The sequence below is a fragment of the Sus scrofa genome, chromosome 4 (assembly GCF_054392235.1).
Source record: "Sus scrofa isolate SSC_HxYL_T2T_F1_AM1 chromosome 4, Sscrofa_HxYL_maternal_Yorkshire_Landrace_v2.0, whole genome shotgun sequence".
In the NCBI taxonomy this organism is placed as follows: domain Eukaryota; kingdom Metazoa; phylum Chordata; class Mammalia; order Artiodactyla; family Suidae; genus Sus; species Sus scrofa.
This window is the reverse complement of record NC_139386.1, coordinates 84778062-84799687: the sequence shown is the minus strand read 5'-3', so window position 1 is coordinate 84799687 and position 21626 is coordinate 84778062. Positions and strand designations below refer to the sequence as shown.

The 21626-nt window shown below is 38.7% G+C and overlaps 1 protein-coding gene and 1 long non-coding RNA gene across 12 annotated transcripts in view; one reads left to right on the top strand and one right to left on the bottom strand.

Moving 5' to 3' along the window:
- Positions 1–21626, bottom strand: part of LOC106510093 (uncharacterized) — a 291454-nt gene that overhangs the window by 24486 nt on the left and 245342 nt on the right. For 4 of the 8 annotated variants that reach the window (XR_014843872.1, XR_014843868.1, XR_002343696.2 and 1 more), the window contains one exon: positions 7986–10369. The exons of 2 other annotated variants lie outside the window; for them this stretch is intronic. This is a non-coding gene — a long non-coding RNA (uncharacterized LOC106510093). Of the gene's footprint in view, positions 1–7985; positions 10370–14471; positions 14607–21626 lie in introns of those variants that run through there. 2 more of the 8 variants (XR_014843876.1, XR_014843871.1) reach the window with 2 other exon arrangements.
- PRRX1 (paired related homeobox 1) overlaps positions 1–21626 on the top strand; it is a 112096-nt gene that overhangs the window by 41127 nt on the left and 49343 nt on the right. For all 4 annotated transcript variants that reach the window (XM_085022438.1, XM_085022439.1, XM_021090642.2 and 1 more), the window contains exons 2-3: positions 14389–14564; positions 19157–19338. In XM_085022438.1, coding sequence (XP_084878564.1) covers positions 14389–14564; positions 19157–19338 — 358 coding nt within the window. The remainder of the gene's footprint in view (positions 1–14388; positions 14565–19156; positions 19339–21626) is intronic.

Sequence of the window (21626 nt, the reverse complement as noted above, 5' to 3'; positions counted from 1 at the left end):
GGAATCTAACTAACAGGCCTAAATTCTGTTGTTACTGGATCCTTTGTAACATTATTTTTCCAGCCCTGACAAGAAACTGCTTTTCTAGAGGGACCCATAAAACTTACCTAGTGGCTTTGGTCTGCACTTTGAAACATATACTGCCAACGGTTCCAAAGTCTCACATACTACTTGGGTCCTAGTGGGAGGGGGTCAGCGTATAAACTATCAGAGTTTAATGGAAGAGCATCCTTAGTGATTCATTTTTAATGTACCTCTATTCCTTTTATGACACTTTCTTTCCTCTATGTCTGCATTATGCAGCAATTTAAGACCACATTGATATAGCACATGGTTGTACCACCAGCACAACTTGGCAATTGACTTGCTTGGAACTTTATACACTCTGCCTTGGTTTATTTAAATTTTAAACATCTGAAATATCTATTTAAAATACTTTTTTTGTTTACAGCTGAATCCAGCTGGCACTGATATCACATGAGCCATTGTCTGGGAGCTCCTACCTAGAAACTAATATGTCAAAGTGAGTTACCAAATATAGCTGGCATGAGACTAGGTAATGATGATAGGTCTTAGCAGTTTTAGAGGGCTACACAGAAAGCCCAAACAAGTAAAATCTTTCACAATGCCAAAGGTTGGTCGTTTCCATCTTGAGCAATTGGATCTGCTTCTGGTTCTCATGTTTATAGCACTGTTGCAGTTCAACCCAGGATTCTCTGAGCTGAGTCACACCACACACACATACACAGACTTTTTATAATGTCTCCACTCTCTATATGTTAGATTATTTTAAAATTCCAAAACTTTTCATAAATGGCTTTTCATCTTTGCTGTTATCTCAATTGTTTGAATACTTGCTAAATCTGAACATTTTCTTTAAAGTTTATCTAAAAGAAAATAAACATCTATTCAATGTTGAAATAACCCTGATATTTGAATGTTATTTAAAATATCAGGAACACTGCAGATTTGATAATGAAAATGTGTATCCATGGAATTACATAATACGTCATTAATCATAGATTCCAAAATTGGAGTAATTAGTAAATAAATGTATTATTATTTACTATATACCTCTTTGAGAGCAGAGATTTATTCATTGGTCAAGTATTTGCAGAAAAACTTATAATTTAAAATCAGGAAAAGATAGTAAAAAGTCTGACTTGCCCTAATTTATAACAACCCAACTTGCCAAAGTTAAATTTTTAAGATCACATGACTGGGGGAAAAAATCACATGATTTTCAGGATCAGACAGGGTAAGAACCCAGGTTGTCTGACTTCTAATCCACTGGAGTACTCCCCTATCCATTGCTGATTACATAAAGTCTTTTTGATAAAATTATATGAAAAGACTTATAAACATTGGATTGCTGAAAATGTAGGAAAGGATATAAAATCATTATTGTATAAATCTGATCTAGGGCTATCACTAAATAGAGGTAAACTTTTATACAAAAAATAGTCTCTCTCAAGTCAAAAAGTTAACTAAATGGATGTCACTTGGTGACCACCTAGGTAGGCTTAGTGGCAAATAAAATTTGTGCCCTTTTGGCTTTTGGGAAGAGCTGAGACTGGTGCTAAAACTGAAGTCGCCAGGAAAAAAAGTCATGATAGTCCTCCAGTCAATGAACTTTGCTCCCAAAGTGATGAATCTGTAGTAAAGAAAAGTAGTGATGCTCTCAAGGGAAATGTGACCATTACCTCTGAAAAACCTTAATATGTAAACAACCAAATAGAACAAAGTGAAGGCACCCAGCAGGGGTCTGCAAAATACAACTGAATAGCAAGAAGGAAGTCAGTTTCCTTGTAGGGAACTCCCTCTTTGGCTAGATTAAAAAAATGTAAAACTGCAACTGAGGATGGTCTCACTCACCTAATCAGTTACCACAAGCACATTTTCTCCAACCAATTTATGGCAAACATTATATTTATAAATTTTGATTTTCCAAAATCTCTTCTCCCACCTATGTACCCTATCTATCTGTCTGTCTATCTATCTATCTATCACCTATTTATCCCCTAAGTTCATAAAATCTTGCAATTTACTCCTAAAATACTTTATTACTTTATTTTAAAGGTACTGGCTTCCCAGTAAGTTAGCCATTATCATCAAACCCTGTGACAATTTAATTGGAATTGGAGGGGAATAGAGAAGGAATAATAAGACTGCCAGCAAATCAAAGTTCTGACAGTAGTTAAAGAATGCTTTTTTAGTGGAATTAAATGGTAGTTTGTCCTTTCTTTTGGTTCAACATATTGTTATCAAAGCTCTTTCTTGAGAATAATTTAAAAATTGGGAAAATATCTAAAGATAGGGGAAAATCTGTAAAAAGACCCAAGGATGTGAAAGGAAGAATGGCTGTTTTGGGATTGAAGACACATTGAAAACAAATGTCAGGGAAGAGAATGATTTAGGTGGTGACTAAAAAGCCATTGTTCTGACCCTTGGTTATCATCCTTTTCTAGTTATCTTCTTTTATTATTATTTTTTTATGTGAGAATTGCAACGATTTTTCATATTTATTTATTTTGCTTTTCAGAGCCGCACCCATGGCATACGGAGGTTCCCAGGCTAGGGGTCAAATCCAACCTACAGCTGCCAGCCTACGCCACAGCCACAGCAATTCGGGATCCAAGCCATGTCTGTGACCTACATCACAGCTCACGGCAACGCCAGATCCTTTACCCATTGAGCGAGGCCAGGGATTGAACTCGCACCCTTGTGGTTCCTAGTCAGATTTGTTTCCACTGTGCCACAACGGGAACTCTTCTAGTTATCTTCTTTTAAATCAATAAAACTTGTTATTAGGTCTTTCCTCCATCCTGGCTTCTTTCTGTTATGAGTTGAGCAGTATAAATTCTCTTTGCCAACTCTCAGATGATGGGGAGTTGGAAGTGGTGGGCATGACATGAGTCACAGTGACACATCGATTACTCAAAGGTTTCCACTCCAGGCAGACAAAATCACCTATTAACAAGTAGTTCTTTAAGGCCGTTCAACAGCAGGGGACATGATTCAGTGGAATAAGATTATGCCACATGGATTTTTGAGTGCTTTGCCCAAAACATTTTTTTTCTCATATGACCTTAGTGCATCAGCTTCCTTACTAGTCAAAAGTCACATATCCCGGGAGAGGAAATCACTATATAATTAAGGTTTAGGTGTGGTTGACAGACAGTAATGTTCTTGTATGTTGAAGAATGAATTAGTCATGATTTTGCCCAAGCTCCTTTAACAGTGAGAGGAAACAGAAAACACAGTGACTAACTAGAAGAAAATAAAACCTAAAGCTAAGCATTTATATTTTTGGAACAGAAATAATTTTATCAAGTCATGACTAAAATGTTCAATAATTCCGTAAGTGTCATCATTACCAAAGTCAAACATTTAATTAGTGCCATTGAGATGTAAGGGCTCAACGTTCTACACACTTTATTCACCTGCCCCGAGGTTTCCTTCTAACTGGGAAGATAATTACTGATACAAAGTCATGTACAAAGAACATGTATGAAAGACCTGGATACCACATGCTCCTGGAATTTACATGCCTTGGAGAGAATGCAGTAACCCTTCATAATAGGAAAATGTGTGTGCCAAGACTTTATAGAAACCTATCCCTGAAAGGGCTGTCAGGTTTGGTGGCTGAGTGTGAACTGAGCAAGGGTACAGAAGAGGCATTTTCACTAAGCACAGTTAACATATCTATTCCGTCATTCAAAGAAAAGAGGCTGAAGGATGCCAAGCACTAATGCTACATGCTGGGATACTACAGTTGGAAAGGTTCCTGACCCCACAAACTCATATTCTGGTGTGTGATCCATTGAACAGAAATCTTTACAGATTGTCATAAGTTACAAAGCAGCTAGTTCATTTGGATGTTGGAAGGGGCAATAACTAGGGGAATGCTAATTCTGCTTGGTGATCAGAGAAGGTTCCTATGAAGAGCTGACAGATTAACTAAGATTGGAGGAGGAGAAGGAGCCATCAATATAAAGAGTCTGTGGATGGGGGAAAGGCCTATGATGTGTTGACCAAGAGACAAGATCAAAGAAGAATGTGAATGAGAAACGAGGAAGGCGTGATTTGTCACCAGCATCAGCTGCATGACTCAAATGGGGTGAATGGAATGCCAAGTCATAATGCAGCTGGAAAAGGGATGCTGAACTTTACACATGACAGAGGAAGGCTCATGCTTACCGTGTCTTCTTACTTAACCACCCACATTGGTGTGTCTGCCTTCCTCCATCACCCATTACTGGCTCTGATGGGCACCACATCTATTGGAATATCTTTTCTCTGTTGTTACCCTACTTTTCAACGGCTTGTGGCTTCATTACCCACATTAGTGATAAACTTCCTTGAAGGTAGACAGTGTATAATATTTGTCAGTTTCTAAGAGAACTACTTGCCTCACATGCAGTAGATGGTCAATTAATATTTGCTCAAATGAATGAATAAGGTGAGAGGATGTGAAGGTTAAGATTAAGTGTTACCATTGTTAGTGGCATCAACTTGGGAATGAGTCTAAAATAGTTGATAGTGTTTCCAGTAAGTCTTCTGTCACCCAAACCATGGTTAGGAGGTCAAAGTTAGTAGAAATCATAAAAGAAATAGCAGTTATACTCATTCCTGTTCAGTAAGTGTAAAGGTTAGATTAATTGTTTCAGATTTCTTTCTCTAGATTGTGCTCATAGGTGAACTAATTTCTTTTAAAATAAAGATTTATATTACTTTCTGGGCAGAGATTTATCTGGGCAGAGTAGTCTAGTTATGGAGAAATAGGTCAATCACCCAAGCTTCCTCCAGGCATGAAATTAGCCAAAGGTTTTCCAAAACAAAGATGAGAACAAAACAGAGTAAAACCAAGAACAATAACAAAAACAAAAGGTCATGATTCAGTCATTGCCTTAAGCAAACAATTATTAAAGTTTTCTATTGGTCTAGATACTGAAAATACTTTTGTAAAAAGTCCTAAAAATCCACAGTACTGGATTTGAAAGAGATCTTAGTTACCTAGTCCAACCTATAATTTTTCCAGTAAGGACACTGAAGCCTAACATCATAGATTTGGTCAGTAATCCTGCTCAATTAGGATCTGAGCCTCCTGATTTCCAATCTAAAGCTCTTTCCACAATTGCTCCATAACAGAACTTAAAGCAGAGTAGATGGAAATGTATATACCTAGTTGTTATAATTTTAAAAACATGTATCTTAAAGCAACCCATTTTATAGACAAGAAATTTGAAACCTAGAGATGTTACAGTATGATATATTTCTTGGAAAATGTCAAACTTTAAATCACTGTTTACATTTCAGCTTTTTTAATTCTCGAAAGAGAATTTTAATTTCTCTTCACTCAAACCTTATTTTAATATACCAGGCTTCTTATGCTGGCCATTTGGGCACATTTCAGTTCTATATTAGTTTTATGTCAGGGGCCAGAGTACCACCTGAGAGGGCTTTAATTTCCTTTTCATCTCTCCTCATTTACTCTGCATAGTGTCTCAGAATTATTCCTAGCTCCATCTTTACTGCGATTAAAGAGAAATTCTCTTTTCTCTGTGGCTTTCTCTGCTATAGGCGTCTGTCCTTTTAACTTGAGATGAAAAAGTGTAAGGAAGTACAAGTCGTGCTTCTATTTTCAAGTGTTCAAATGCCTCGTAAGTGTCTTTTTATCCAAGTAAAAGAGTCTTGTTCCACCACTACTGTCCTTTCAAAAACTGAGCTGACTCATTAATTATGTACATCTCTTCACTGCTGTCTGCTTCCAGGTATATTAAAAAAAAAAAAAAAAACAAAACTTTTTTTAAAATAATATTTTCTTGAGGACATTAAAATCTATTACCCCAAAAAAGGAATCATTAAAAAGAAATCTTATGGTGGTTTCCTCCCATGAAGACGCCAGTTTCTTCTGTTAGTGTCAAGATTGATGTTATGTCTTTTACACAATTCTCACTACAAAGGAAAAATGCTACCCAAAGAAAGCAGGAGCTTATGGCCCCTCTAGAGCTCTGTTTGTAATCCTATTCAAGTACCGGGTGCTTCCAAGGGGACCACACACCTGGAATATTGCAAGTTTAGAAGCTTTTAAAATTGCAGGCAGAGCTCACTCTTTTTCCAGAAGTTTGTTTCCTTGGTTTCTTTTTATCCCTTTGGAATTCACCAAAGCGCTCAGACATTTAGAAAAAAAAGTCACTGAATAAATATTAAGTAATATGACCCAACTTTTGTGTTTTTAGACATGTGGCAACCAAATTAGTCAACCCAAGGCAAACAGGCTGCGAAACCATTGAATTTTCATAGCCTGGCTTTAGCCCTTGGCTGTCTTCTTTCTTTTTCCTATTTTTTTTAAACCCCTTTCCAGTAAGATTACTTGTTAAAGGTACAAGTTGCTTACCTATCTTTGAGTGTTAGAATCTGTCTGCTTTTTGAATGTTTCTTGTCAAAATTTGAAATGGGAAAGGAAAATTGCCTTGTTAAAAAGTCACAAATTTGCTAGCAGCAAAAAAGTGACCCAAATGAGGCTTTTTGAACAAACCTCAATGTATGATTTCCATATGCAATTTTGGGTCTACTGTTCTGTCTCAGTTCTTTTTGATTTGTAAAATTTTTTGGGGGGGAGGAGGGGCTGCACCCGTGGCACATGGAAGTTTCAAGGCTAGGGATCAAGCCTATGACACAGCAACCACCCTAGAGCTGCAGTGACAGTGCTGGACCCTTAACCCAGTGTACCACGAGAGAACTCCTGATTTGCAGTTTTTACTCATTTTCCAAGCTCCCTTGATCTCGACTATGCTCTCAATCAAGCCTAACTTAGCCACATCAACATATTTGAATGGTCTTTTTTTTTTTTTCAACTTTCTCCCATTATGCTATGATAGAGATTTAACGAAATAGATATTAACAGTGAAAAGAAGAAAAAAGGAAGAACAGTGGTTTTGACTAGTCCATCTCCAAGGAGAAATTGCACAAACAGTGGTAGCTGTAAATCTACCACTTACAAAAACATTACCATGTGCCAGACTATATACCTTCTCTATGTTCATTAACTTTTCCAGTAATCCTTGGAAGTAGGTAGTCTTACTTCCATTTTATTGTTTTGAAAATTGAGGCTCAGAGAAGTGAAGTGTCTTACCTAAGGTCACACAGCTGGTACGCAGAGGAGCCTAGAGAAGAACACAGGTTATTCTGATTACCAAGCCAGTGAACTTTCCTATCTCACTGCATTCCCTCCCAATTATAGTGTATGGCTCCAATGTAAACGTTCTCATTTTCCTCTTTGTTTGACATCCAGAAATGAATGGAAAAGTGTGTAAATAAGTGCTTCATCCATAGAGAAATTGGAAGTAGGTTACATTTCTGAAGCCAGCAGTTTGTGTCTTTATAAAAGAGAAGTTATTCTCTTTGGTAACTGAACTCATATAATAATAATTCCAGCATATGAATATTTCCTGTCTGATTATTAACTTGTATTCACTGAGCATTGATAAGATCTTCAAGTAAATACACACATAAACTTTGTACTCTGAGGTCTATAACACAGACTCAGAATCATTTGGAAAAAGACAGTATGAGGGAAATTATCAACATAGTCCCAAAAGAAAGCTAAGGTTCCAATATAGGACGGCATAGGAAGGCTTGCTTTATATCAGATATCCTTGGGGTTCTGATCAGGTATTCTTTCAGAAAAATGTCCTAAGAGTGTTAAAGTAGATAAGGTGATATGGATTGTGTTGACATTTTTGACTCTATGGAAATCTGTTGGTCCTAGAGAGGTGAAAGGAAATATGTGAGATGAAGAAATCAAAAGCAGTACAAATTGTATTAGGATACCTCACATTATCCATTGTTTTCTGTCTCAGTTGAGAGTTGGCTACACTGAGAGAGTTTAACTTTGAGCTGTATCTGCATAAAACCATGGTAGATTTACCAGGGTCACTGAGCCATCTTTTAGGTGAAAACCATTAAAAAATGCTATTTCACACTTTTTAGAGCATTTTATTTTCTGAAGAACATATATCCCCAAATGTTTAAGGTGTTTAACACTATTTTCTAGGGTTTAGAACTAATACTTGACCCAAAGCAAACTGTATCTATGCCAAGTTTTGACAGTAAAGGAAAAACTATACTCATCAAAGACCATCATGCAAAGTTTGGGTTCTGTCAGCTGTAATGCACCCTAAGATGAATAAAAGCTGCACAGTTGGGCATTTGTATTGGCTGAAACCTGGTCACTGCTGACCATTGTTGGGACTCAGTGGTGGAGGATACCAGGTATGCTGCTGAGAAGATGTGGATGAGCTACTGAACTTGGCTTTGTCACCGGGATGTGCTAAACTCAGTCTACAATTACGGCAGTGAAGGCATCCACGTGCCATTTATCGGAGCACCTATTAAAAAAAAAAAATGCTGTCTTAATTACAATTGGAGCTTAGTGTAACCAAAGAAACTCAAATGAATGCCACGGCTGTATCTCACTGCTTTTCATAAGCCTTGCAATAAAAGCTAAACAGTTTTTAGTGGCTTTTACAATTATACTTCCCTTCAATTTTCCAAAGGTTACAGGGCCTGAACCACACAAATCCCATTAAAGTAAGTAGTTGTTGTGCAATATAAGTTCCTTTGAAAACATTCTTCAATGCCCATAAAATGATCAGCGGGTTGCTCTTTAGATCCGCTTGCCTGCCATGTTTTCAACCAAAAGGCAGATGACAGGCTTTGATGTGGTGGTTGGTTTCTGCTACTGAAGCTGGCGTTTTATCTTCTTGCATCAGATTTCTTCCCAAATTGATGTGACTCAGGCAAACGAAACACATTTTTGCTTCAGATTTTATTCCTAAAATATGTTTTTGCTGTACCTTTAAATTACATTTGGCTGACCCATTTGGAATCTCAAGTCTTCTCTCACAGATACAGAGCAGGAGAGGGTCAGGGTCTTAGGAAATGAACTGGAGCCTGCGTGGTGAGTACAAGGCCTTAGTGAGTAGCAGTTACGGGGGTGCTGCCCAGTCCTCCTATTTGAGGATGGCACTGCACCCTGCCCTCTCCACTCTCCCTTCAGTACAATTTCAGTAGCCACAAGTGAAGTTCAGAATCAATTTCAAACCAGAGCCAGGGACAGCACTATTGTTCCCTTTAACTTCTGTTTGAAAGTATAAGGGATCTCCTCCCTAGGACTTAGGGCTTTCTTTCCTGAAGAAGTGCTTCATAAATATTCCAACACCTTGTTCCACAGGAAACACCATCATTCTCTTTTAGCGATTCTTCCTCCTGTGTGTTGCTATTTGTTTAAAGCATGCATTCATCTTAGATCTGTTTTTCTTGTAGGGAATAACAATGAAGGACTGATTCCTCCCTTTACAACCAGGTCAGAACCATATAGCTTTTTCCCATTTCTAAAACTGATGACAAACCTATTTGAAAAAGGAACATGGTAGAAGGATTTTTTTCCTCCACAGGTGAAATTATCCAGTCATAAAAGATAATGTTAACCTAATTATTTGCTATGCACTGTTAAAAGGAATAATTGGAACTCAGAAATTATTCAGCCCTCTAAAACTTTAGGTAAATCACCAAAGTTCTAATTTTCTGGGATTGCTTCTATACACAGTACTGCTATAGCTCTTTCAAATTTTATTTAATTCATCAAAAGACTCTGTCTTTTTTATGGGAATATCTGAGTGCTTGAGGTGGCAATATGTTTACATAGAAAGACATGAACCAGAATTTTAAAAATGTATTTGATTATGTATTAAAATATGGATAGGAATTTAGATATGGAGAAATCAATGTATATTGGCATTTTCAGCAAAGTTTTATGCAGAAGGTAGGATTAAGACGTGTCATAGGAAACATTTTGAGCTGGGCCCTAAAATGAAAGAAAGAAAAGTACTAATATGAATGTGGGAGAAGATGAAAGATGAGGGTTTAATACTGTGCTAAAGTTATCCTTCACATATTTAATTGATGAAGCAAGGACTTACAGAGGCCTTTGAAAGGGAAAATCCAAGAACATCTGGATCAAAGTAGCTATCCTACATGAGAATGTTTGCATTTTTTAATGGCTCTTCTGGCAAGAATAACAACATGTGATACACATGCACCCTCTTCCTGCAACCCTCTTTATATAGCTAGTATGAATAAACCAATCTTTCCCAGAAAATTTTTTCCCCGGATAGTGGTTTTTAAAATATCTCTGATGTGTCATTGTCCCTCTCACGGACAAGATGCGATTGTGCAAATACTGTTATTTGAACTTAAAAGTGGAGTGTCCTTAGAAGTCCTGGCTTCTAGCTTTGGTTCAGTCACAACCTGTGTTATGATGTGAGGCAAATCCCTTCATTCTTCTAGGCCTCATTTGCCTCATCTGTAAAATAAGAGAGTTGAATTAGATAATTTCTCTGGTTTCATGTGTTGCCAGTATTTTATGACTCATGAATCCAAGTGCAAATTCACCTATTAATAAGATCATTTTGTTTTTATTAGAAAGCATGGCAATAACTGCATACTTGCAACTTAATCATCCATGAAATCTGTAAACACCTTGGACTTGAAACACGATTTTGATAAAAATGCATCCATGTATCCTGTGTTTATTCTGCATTTTGGTGAATCCTTTACATTTCAGAATTCCAAAAGAATTATGTATTTCCTGACATTCAGTTGGCTATCAGTATCCTTGGACAGTATATATATATATTTTTTAATTTTTTATTGTTATTTCACCAATACAATTTTTTTTCTACTGTACCACATGGTGACCCAGTTACACATACATGTATACATTCTTTTTCTCCCATTATCATGCTCCATCATAAGTGACTAGCCATAGTTCCCAGTGCTACACAGCAGGATCTCACTGCTAATCCATTCCAAAAGCAATAGTTTGCATCTATTAACCCCAAACTCCCAATCCATCCCACTCCCTTCCCCTCCCCCTTGGCAGCCACAAGTCTATTCTCAAAGTCCATGAATACCATATGATATCACTTATATGTGGAATCTAATATATGGCACAAATGAAACTTTCCACAGAATGGATAGTACATTTTAAAATCAATCTTTACAGAGCAGTTTTTATGAGAAAGATGACAGCCCAGCAATGATAAAAATACACTCCTTTCTCTTCTCTGTATTCAACCAGAGTCCAGAGTCTGATAAAAATCCTTACCATTGGTATTTCAGATGTCCCACATTTGTGAACCTCTACGACGTTCACATTTCCTCTCATGCTGCTGATGAGACTGTGCTGGGTCCTGTTCTGTGTTTGGGGGGAAAACTGGGAGCTCATGGTTTGTGGTTAGTGAGCAAAGACAGATGAGCTGGAGGGCTGTCGCTCAAGCTGTCTCTGTAGCCCTCTCACTGTCTTTTTCTATTATACTTGCGCTCTGAAGGACATTTGCCAGATCCAGGCTCCTCAGACCCCCTCTTCCCCTTATTTCTGTTTCTTTTCTCACCTTCAACATGATCTGGACTGGTGTTTTCATTTGTTAAAAACAACAAGAACATTCACTGGGAAACTTTTGCTGGAATCTTTTCAGGTCATCCTAGCTATTTATTCTCTGTCATAAACTATAATTCTCCATTTCCCTTACTCCCACGTCAGGGGAGTTGGTGGTTTATGGTGGACAGTCAGTGGAATCTGAGTGAACAGTGGAAGATTTCAAAGAACTACCAAGAGATTACGTAGCAGGTTGTAGTACTAAGAACAAAATATAAAACATTCTTGTTCTCCATCATAGTTTGGCAGTACAAGAAGGAACTGACTTACCAAACAGCATAAAGGATTTAGAATTTGTGGTAAAGCATTTTCTTTGAGGACAGAAAGCAAATCATGAGATTGGCTGTATAAGGGATTTCCTTTATATGCTTAAAATAGCCTAGGGTCTGTCTAATTCATCTCATTCTGGGGTGGGTATGAAAACTAAAGATTTTCTTGCAGACTTCTTTCTAAAAGGAGCCTGAGCTGCAGGTGTGGTGCTGTCATAAAGCCCTGAATGACCGAGAGAGACATGAAGTACAAGACACATAGAACTGTAGAAAAAAAGATTTGGTAAAGAAAATGGGAAAAAAAAGGAATGCTCCAAGTACTCAAAAGGGAAGGAGAAGCAACAGCTGAAAGATGTGTGATCCTAGGTGTATGGATTCTAGTGCTGACATTATTGCAAACTAATTTTGCTAATAGCTAAAGTCAGGGATTCTGGTTGGAAGTTTCCAGGCTTTGGTAGATCCCAAAATCTAAGTTAATTCATTAATTTAACTTAATGATAATTAAATTGACTCCATTCTCAAGATGCCATTGATCTGACATTTTTATTGAGGGTGTCACAGTAGTCCCTTCAAAGCAGGCCTCCTGTTTGAGGTACCATAATAGAAAAAATGAGAGATGGTCAACTCTGAGCATGCCCATGAAGCTGAGAGAATGGGTATCAGCAGCTTCTTAGCTGGGGGAATGTGGTTGTGATCAGATGGTTTTTTCCCTATAGAGACAGTTTTCTAAAGACAAGAAAAGTTTCACATTTTCCCTTGACATAAATTCAACAAACACTATCTCTGACTGCTTCATGTATCAGGAGGAAATGTGCAGTCTCTATTCTAAGATCCAAGGGCATTGCTGATGAAGCAGCAGCCACCAAAAAGCCATCTCTCATCAAAAAGTCTTGGAAGCTTCCTTAGGCACTAAGGGATCTTGGGCTAGGAGCCCCCCCACTGAGGATTTAAATCCCCACCCAAATCTAGAACTTGCCCGCAATTTGTAAAGTAATACTGAGTCGGGGGGGGGGTGGGGGGTGGGGTGGGTCACTCTCCTTGGGACAACAGGATTCATGCTGGTAGCTGTCTTGAATGTTTTGTGTGTTTACAGTCGGAGAAGATCCAGAGACTTTACACATTGGAAAAAAAAAAAAAAACAGCTGAGAGCTACTTTCTGTTGACTACAGAGCAAGTGGCCATGCTCTTGACTCACTCCATCCTCATTCTCCCTTCTCTTATGTTTCCCTGGGTTGAACCTCTTTGGGGAGAAAACTGGAAGTATGAGTGCCATTTATCAGGCTGAGCATGTGACTTAGGCACATGAGCTGTAAATTTCTGAGTGCTGCATGGCCTCTGCAGTGGCTTGGGCCTCAGGGGGATGGCTTGATGGTGTTAGCACAGCTGGTATTCCACTCAGCCTCACACACTCCTCATTCCTGCTTGAGTGGAGTGGCAGCAGCAGGCACTCTCTGACTGCCGTGGGCAGGCTGGATGATCCACTTGCCAAGGTGCCTTTGGAGCAACTCAGAGTAAACTGAGGTGAAATCTTGACAGGTACAAACTTGGGGTCATGATTCTCCAAAAGTTCCTAAGATCTCAAAGCCCTAAAACACATTTTTTTTTTTTTTTTTTTTTTTTGCTTTTTAGGGCTGTACTTGTGGCATGTGGAAATTCCCAGGCTAGGGGTTGAGTTGAAGCTGTAGCCACCAGCGTACACACAGCCACAGCAACACTGGATCCAAGCCATGTCTGTGAACTACATCACAGCTCACAGCAATGCTGGATCCTTAACCCACTCTGTGGGGCCAGGGATCAAACCTGCATCCTCATGGATACTAGTAAGATTTGTTTCCACTGTGCCACAATGGAATTCCCAGCTCTAGAACTCAAATTTTGAGTGAAACTCTTTCAGAGATCTTTTGGGACTATTCTTGCATTCTTGAATCCCAGACTAGTGTCAGCTTGGGTTGACAGTGTTGTAGCACTGGCCCTGATCTAGGCTGAAGTCGCTGAAGCCTGCCTCAGCAACAGCATGGGGCCTTGAGCAGATACAGTTAGGAACTACTTGCTGTTTCCAGGAAAATGCATCATAAAATGGAAATCCTTCTAATCAGTTTGAACGTAGTATATCCCCGACACTGCATTTGTGTTTATATGCATGTGCTGAGGTGAAATAACTAGGGAATAGTTGGTCTTCTTGGTTATGAAGCTATATGAAAATACTGCGTAAGATAAGTGAGGTTGAAAGTAGTCCATTCTCCTTCCCTCATCTTTAAAGAGGTCTAGAATATTGGGAGAAGTAAAATTTTCCTTTAGCCCTCTTTGACAAAATAAGCTTCAAGGAGCATGCAAAAAAAAAAAAAAAAAAAAAAAAAAAAAGTGCCTCTGACAGTTCAGGTCTGGTCCAAGATTTAGAAGCAACAACCAAGCATCAGAACTGCTGAGGGTTCTTGGCATATGAACTTGATAGTACCAAGGCCTGCATTTGCACATTGACAATGGCATCTGGCCATAACGCTTTGATAAGCATGTGAGCAAAGGAGACAATCTCGCTGTAGATAACACAGTTAAAGAGTGTAAACTGGGACCTCCACTGTGACTTTCGCTCCTCATCATCAGTTTCTTCTATTTCAGATGATCAGCTGAACTCAGAGGAAAAGAAGAAGAGAAAGCAGCGGAGAAACAGGACAACCTTCAACAGCAGTCAGCTGCAGGCTTTGGAGCGTGTCTTTGAGAGGACACACTACCCAGATGCTTTTGTGCGAGAAGACCTTGCCCGCCGGGTGAATCTCACCGAGGCCAGAGTGCAGGTAACCAGAGTACTTCCCTCCTCGGAGGCACATCTCTGAAGACTGTTGAAAAGTACAAAGTATAGGTTTCAGATTGGAGCTGCTTCTGATAAGGATTATAAATGGGTAGCATGAGAACAGAATCCATTTCTACTTGTGTTTCTTTTGCAGCCGAGTATTTTTAAAAATCAAAGGGAAGGACTTTCAGCAGGGCAGAGCAGGCCTTGCCACAGGTCTCCTTCCTCCCAATGTGTCCCACTCCTCCAGACTCACGGTCTAAACATTGTCCGTGGGCACATTTGACTCTGCACTCTTCTCCAGCCCTAGCTTTCAGCTTGAGCTGTAGGGTGGCCAACGAGATGAACTCTCTGATCCCCAACTCAGTCTTCCTCCCCAGACTCTGGGAATGTCCAAATCATCAAGAAACACAGACACACAGTTATGGATATGGATAGGAGTGGGACATGAAATGAACACAGCAAAGATCTTGCACTTAGAAGCCATGGTAAGAGCACATTTAAGTAGATGATTTTGTGTTTCTGTGAAGTGAAGAAGGGTAAGAGCAGGTAAGACTGGGTAGAGAGAGAATAGCAGTTCTTTCTAATATGAATGCTACGACACATCAACTACAAGCCAGACATCTCGAAATAACACAACCTGTGGTGAGGAATACGAATTGTGATAAAATGAACGGTAATTGAGCCTTTATCTGTCAACTAGTGTTCTGAGTTGTGCTGTCTAATCCTTACACTGATTCAGTGAGATGGGTAGTCTTATTCAACTTGTAGAGGAGGAAACTGAGACACAGAGGTTAGGGAATTTTGCCCAATGTCACACAGCTAGGAAGTGGCTGAACTAGGATTTGGAGACAGGCAGATCCAAAGTTCGTGCTTTTAAGCACTACAGTAGATTTTAAATAAATAAGGGTCTTCTGACTAAATGCTTTTTAAAAACAGTGCTTTGCTATCTCTGCTGAGAGTCAAGATTCTATTACCTTCCGTATTTCCAGTGGTAGGCTGCTGTTTTGAGAATGGAGATGGACCAAATTTGTCCTGTCTTCCTGAAGAAAGTACTGTTTGTATATCTGTGTTCATTCTGGACTTGGAGGATTTCTTCTTGCAAGTAATAGTCCTCTTGATTGGAACTTGAACTATACTCGAAGAGCCTGGAGGGTAGGAACTGTATCTAGCTCCCTATACTGTGAGGGACATTTGCTGAGTTGAGGGGGAGGGTTCTGGAGGTCCCTTCAGCCTGAAGAGAGTGTGCAGGAATTGTCCCCATGGGAAATAGGAACTTAATCTAGGAGTGCTCCCCAGGAGAAGAAAAAAAAATGGTGACAAAAAAAGTTGTCTGGGCACTGTGGTGTAGTCTCTCAGAGCTCAGGTGAGTGTGGTTCACAGGCACCAACCAGCTCAGCTCTCCATCCTGCCATCCAAAGCAGAGTGCTGAGGTCTGCCTTCCCACATCCTCCTCCCCTGTGCTGCTCACCACAGCTCTCCAAACATGTTCTGTTTCTACTCTTAAATTCCCTTCCTTCAAAACTCATATTTTTTATATTGTAGGCTTGGCTGGCAGGGGCATAGTAAATAATTTTAGGCCAATAAGCCACAGCGCCTGAGAGTACCACTTTTGCCATGGCAGTCTGAATTTTAAATAAAGGAAACTAGACAGGGAAATGATGGCAATTTTTTTAAATATGAAAGAGTATTTTGGGGTTGAGGAGCTATTTTATCCCCATCACAACAGTAAACAAATGACTTTCTTATATGTTGAAACTGTTTTGTCTTCCACTGTTTCCACGCTACTGCTCTATAGTGTCTTTTACAGTTGTGAACTTTTCCTATCTGAGCAGAACAGAATTCTTCCTCGATAACTTTATTCTTCCTCAATGAAGTCTTCCCCTTTTCCAGTCTAAGCCACTCCCTCTGACTCTGGCCTTCTTTATATTTATGGCATTTATTACAATATGCTATGTATTATATTGAGTTGTATGTGGGCCAACTTCCCCAGCTAGACTGTGAAGTCCTCTTGGATGTAAGCCATATCTTACCATCTTTGCAAAATTCATTTTTTCCTCATTTATTGAGCATCTGTTATTCTCCTGGAACTGGTTTTGGTTTGCTGTGGATAAATAATACCCTGGCCTTCTCCTTAAGGATGTTATAGACTGGGGACAGAGAAGACAGATGTGCATATTATACTGTTATCATAGAACAAGATGATTCCTCCACCAAGGGAATGTTCAAGAATTAATGATAGACTAGAGGAAGGACTGATTAAATCTGCCTGGGGAAAAAAAGAGAGAATAGATGCCAACTCGCAACAACCCTGTGAGTAGGTATTATTATCTTCATTTGATTGGGAGACAAAAGATCAGAGAAATTAAATAACTATCCAAGGACGAATCTTTAAGTCACAGAGCCAGTATTTGTAAAGTCATGTTCTTTCCACTACAGCATTTCACAAAGAAGATGGTGTTACAGTTAAATCTCAAAAAAATATATTTTTGACACCTGAGCAAAAGGAAAGAGTATTGCAGGCAGAAAGAACATTCAGTGTGAATATATGCAGGTGAGAAAAATAACTGAGTATCTTGAGCCCAGGGCTGAATCTGGAATGATGGAGGATCAGTGCAGGAGGTCCAAGTGACACCAGGATGTGGCTGACATGATGGACAATGAGCTAACTCTTGAACGGTCCTTGTGCTATTCTAGGAATGATGCAGATTTTATTCTAGGAATGATTCAGAGTCAGTAGGTGATGTAAAACTAAAGAGAAGCACTAATACAATTATATTTGCATTTAAAATGATAACCCTAATAGCAATGTGAGGAACACACTAGAAACAAAAGAGCTGAAAGTCTGTGAAGCCAGGAAAGACTCTGCCTGTACTGATTTCCACCCTAGCCTTACGCAGAGTACCGATCACATGGTATTTTATGTGAATGTTGCCCCTTAGAGCTGTGAAAGACACACCATAGGATGTCTTTCTCCCATACCTTGTCATGAGTTTCCATAATTGCATCTAAAATTCTTATATTGAAATTTTTCAAATTTACGTATCTTTTTTCTTTCTTTCTTTCTTTCTTTTTTTTTTTCTTCTTTTTTTGCCATTTCTTGGGCCACTCCCACAGCACATAGAGGTTCCCACGGTAGGGGTTGAATGGGAGCTGTAGCCACCGGCCTACACCAGAGCCACAGCAACGCAGGATCCGAGCCACGTCTGCGACCTACACCACAGCTCACGGCAACACTGGATCCTTAACCCACTGAGCAAGGCCAGGGATCGAACCCGCAACCTCATGGTTCCTAGTTGGATTCATTAACCACTGAACCATGATGGGAACTCCCTACATGTCTTTCTTCTATTAATAGATTGTGAGCTGCTTACGAGCAGAGAAGAAAGCTCATCTCTCTATTCTCAGTATGTAGGCCAAGGTCTAGAACAAAGCAGGCACTCCATAAAGATTTCTTGAATGAGTACACAGATGAATAAAATTCCATGGTAGTCAGAAGAGTTGTATGATCAGGAGTCGGTGTCCTTGAGCTCAAAATCTCAGCCATTTATTACTTGTGTGAACTTCAACAGATTACTTAATCTCTTTGAAACTGTTTGCTGAGGCCTGAAATAAAAATAATAAAACCTAATGGAATTGTACATGATGACTAGAAATAATATAGGTAATGTGCTTATATAAGTTCCTGTCCCTAATAACGCAATAATAAACCAAGTAGACCTTAGACCTAGGTTTATTATTAGCTGTAATTGATAATGTCTGTGTTGCTTATTTCCTTGGAACCCTACAATTAAATATAATCCAGTCAATTTCCATCTTTTAGTATCTGCATTTCTATTTCACATTTCTTTCTAAAACTTCAGCAGACATGCCAGAAGTGCTGGAACATTGATAACCAATGACTGACAGGAGCCAATGTACAAATCCACCACCCCCTCACCCCTTGGGTGGGAGGTATGTTTCCTGCATTAGTCCCTAGGGTTCCACAGAACTGAGTTGGTTCACAGAGGGAGCTGTTTCAGTAGCACACAAGTCAGGGGTTGCTTTTCTTCCATTACTTCCTCATTCTCTTGCTGGTATTCCCTGCATCTCCCGAATAAATGATTTGCTTCTTAAATCTTTATCACAGGGTTTACTTTTGGGAAGATGGAGAATTTTTCTTTAAGTACTCAATAAGTAGTATGAATGCAGATGAAGTTTTTGTGTTTTGAAGAATTTTGAAAAAACTTTTTAAAAATGTCATTATTTCTGTGGCAGAAGTCTAATGAGATTTTTCTTCTTTTTAAAAAATTACAGCAGGATTATAATCTTTATTTTGCTATCACATGTGTTAGTCATGGATCCCATCTCTGGTGGCTTGATTATTGGAAGTACCCCATGGTCCCATTATTATGGTCTTTGTCCTTAATAGCGCTCTAACATGGTTCACAGGGAAGGATTATGGCATATATCTATTGTTCTGGGAAGAATTCCATACTGAGCCTATATCTTCTTAGAAGGCATTCTAGAGCAAAATCAACAAGGACTTCATTCATGGAAACTCTTCTTTGTTTTTCCTCTCCCTCATGCCCTTCTTTCCTCCCAACAATCTTCCAGGTGTGGTTTCAGAACCGAAGAGCCAAATTTCGCAGGAACGAGAGAGCCATGCTGGCCAATAAGAACGCTTCCCTCCTCAAATCCTACTCAGGAGACGTGACTGCCGTGGAGCAGCCCATCGTACCTCGTCCTGCTCCAAGACCCACCGATTATCTCTCCTGGGGGACGGCCTCTCCTTACAGGTGAATGACTGGTCCACCCTCCCTTGCTCCACTTCCACATGTTTCTCAGCGGTTGGTCATGTTCAAAGCTGCTTGTGCAGCTGGCTGACATTTCTTACTGGGTTAACCTCTTCAGAGACATTCAACTTGCTGACATCCCCAGATTTTCACAGGAGATTACTAGTTGCCCCAGGAGCAGGGTTTGGAGCAGAAGAGAGAGGGGCAGGCCATCAGCAATCTCCTCTTGGACTCAGGAACTCTTGCAAAGCTTTCAAAGATGAGGAAGAATCTAAAAGAAAAGTTCATTAAGCTATGCCCAGAGTCCCTCTTGCAATCTTCCTGGAACAAAACTTTACTCCATTTTCAAATTCTATAGATTTGTGTTATTATGCTTGAGTAGGCTTTTAACATGGAAGGCTTTAAGTATAGGACCAAAGGCAAACTTCACAATAAAACTGATTTTTGAATGAAAGGAAGTTAGGAAGGGGAAAAAAAAAAAGGAGAGAGACAGAGGGAGAAGAAGAAAAAAAAATCTAGGATTATTCAGATCACCTCTACGGCCACAATTCTTTGTTAATAGGTGGGAATGTCTTATGATCCAAGATGCCTTCTTATTCTATTGCTAGTTCTTACCTATTTACTGGAAGTTCTTTGGGGGTTAGTTTGTGTGGATTTTTAAAAAAAATATAAAAACAATATATAATTTACACAAAATTTTTATATTTAAAAGGTGAGAAATATTAAAGAAGAAAATTGCTTGGAAAGGCTTTTTAACCTCCATTTATTATGCTGATCAGAAAATGTAGATTAATTCCAGAAGGAAGCTGAGACACACATGCCTGATGCATTGTCATCAGTCTAGTGTCTTTCTTTGATTCTAAGCAAGTACTCTTAGAAACCAGATCAAGGCTATGTGTTCTCTGGCTGATTGCAGTGAAGGAAAAAGTATTCAAAAATTCATTTATTATGCTTCTGTTTGACCTTTTAACTGTTAAAGCTAATTAAGGGTGGAAAGAGAGGTTTTAAACTAATTAAAGGAGATCATCTCCCAGCTGATGCTAAACTTCTGATGTGAAATGAAACATTTGTGAAAGGCAAATACTTTTCAAAAGTTGGTTGCTCTAATCAAAGTGAAAAACCTCACCTAAATATTCTTCCTATTCCAAATCAATTCCTTGAAAGAAACACCATAAATACATTTGGAAATTTCTTTTAAATTCCCGATTGTGAAATTAGTGTGAATTACTTTGGTCTTAGTACATGGAGACTCTGTACAAAAGAAATTGGACATTTCTATAGCTCTCAGACATAGTATGCCTTGCTGATTTCAAGATTAGTTATGTCTGTGTGTCCTATTTAAAATATAGACTCCTCTTATAGGATTTATTAAAAACACATTTTGAAGACCATAGTGAAATAACATATTCTTTAATATTTTAAGTAAGTGGATGACTGCTTTGTTTCTCTGATAAATATTGATAGTTCATAGACTCATTAAATGGCTTCAGAAATGGATGTGGTTCAGAGCTTGATTGATGTTTCAAGGTCTCTGGTTTGAATTTGGTCACAACCAGGAAGTTTAGCTCCTTTTTCTTCCTGGGTCCTAGTGAGGAACTTTTTATACCAGTTCCAATAAGGCAGATGACTATCATGTGGTCCTAACTAGTGAGAGGATGAGGGCAGTACACTGCATGAATGGGGATGAATACTCCCTTAATTACATTGGGCTACATTATCTGGACCTCAGTGGAAATTCAAATCCCAGTGCCTGCCTCAATATATACTTTGTACATGGGAATCTAACTGAAATTATTAACATGGAATTTATGTGTGCTTTGGGGGGGGAGTGTTCTATTTTAATTTGGAAGATTATGTAGAAAAACTAGATACACTTTTTAAAAACACTCATAATTGCGCCACCTTGAGATAGTTCGTTTATTTTTACAATTAGAATTCAGTATTTTATATAGTATAGATTTAGTGTAAATACTATTTTTTATTCTGCTCCTTTCACTTAAAATCATATAACCTAGTACTTCTTACTCAGTTCATGGTATACTTTTATATCATTTCTCTCTTAGGCAGAGTTTGTAAAAAATAATTCAACATTTCATAGAATCTGATTGTTCATGTTCTGTATGAAGAATAAATTAATCTCCAGATTTAAGTAGAAAAAATGATGGTTTAAGCAGTAATTTAATCAATAATAATGGTTTTTTTTTTGACCCAATGTTGACTGAAGTGTTTATATTTTGATCAATTTCTGAAAGTGGCAAAAGCTATTTTGTTACTTGGAGATTTTTCTGCTA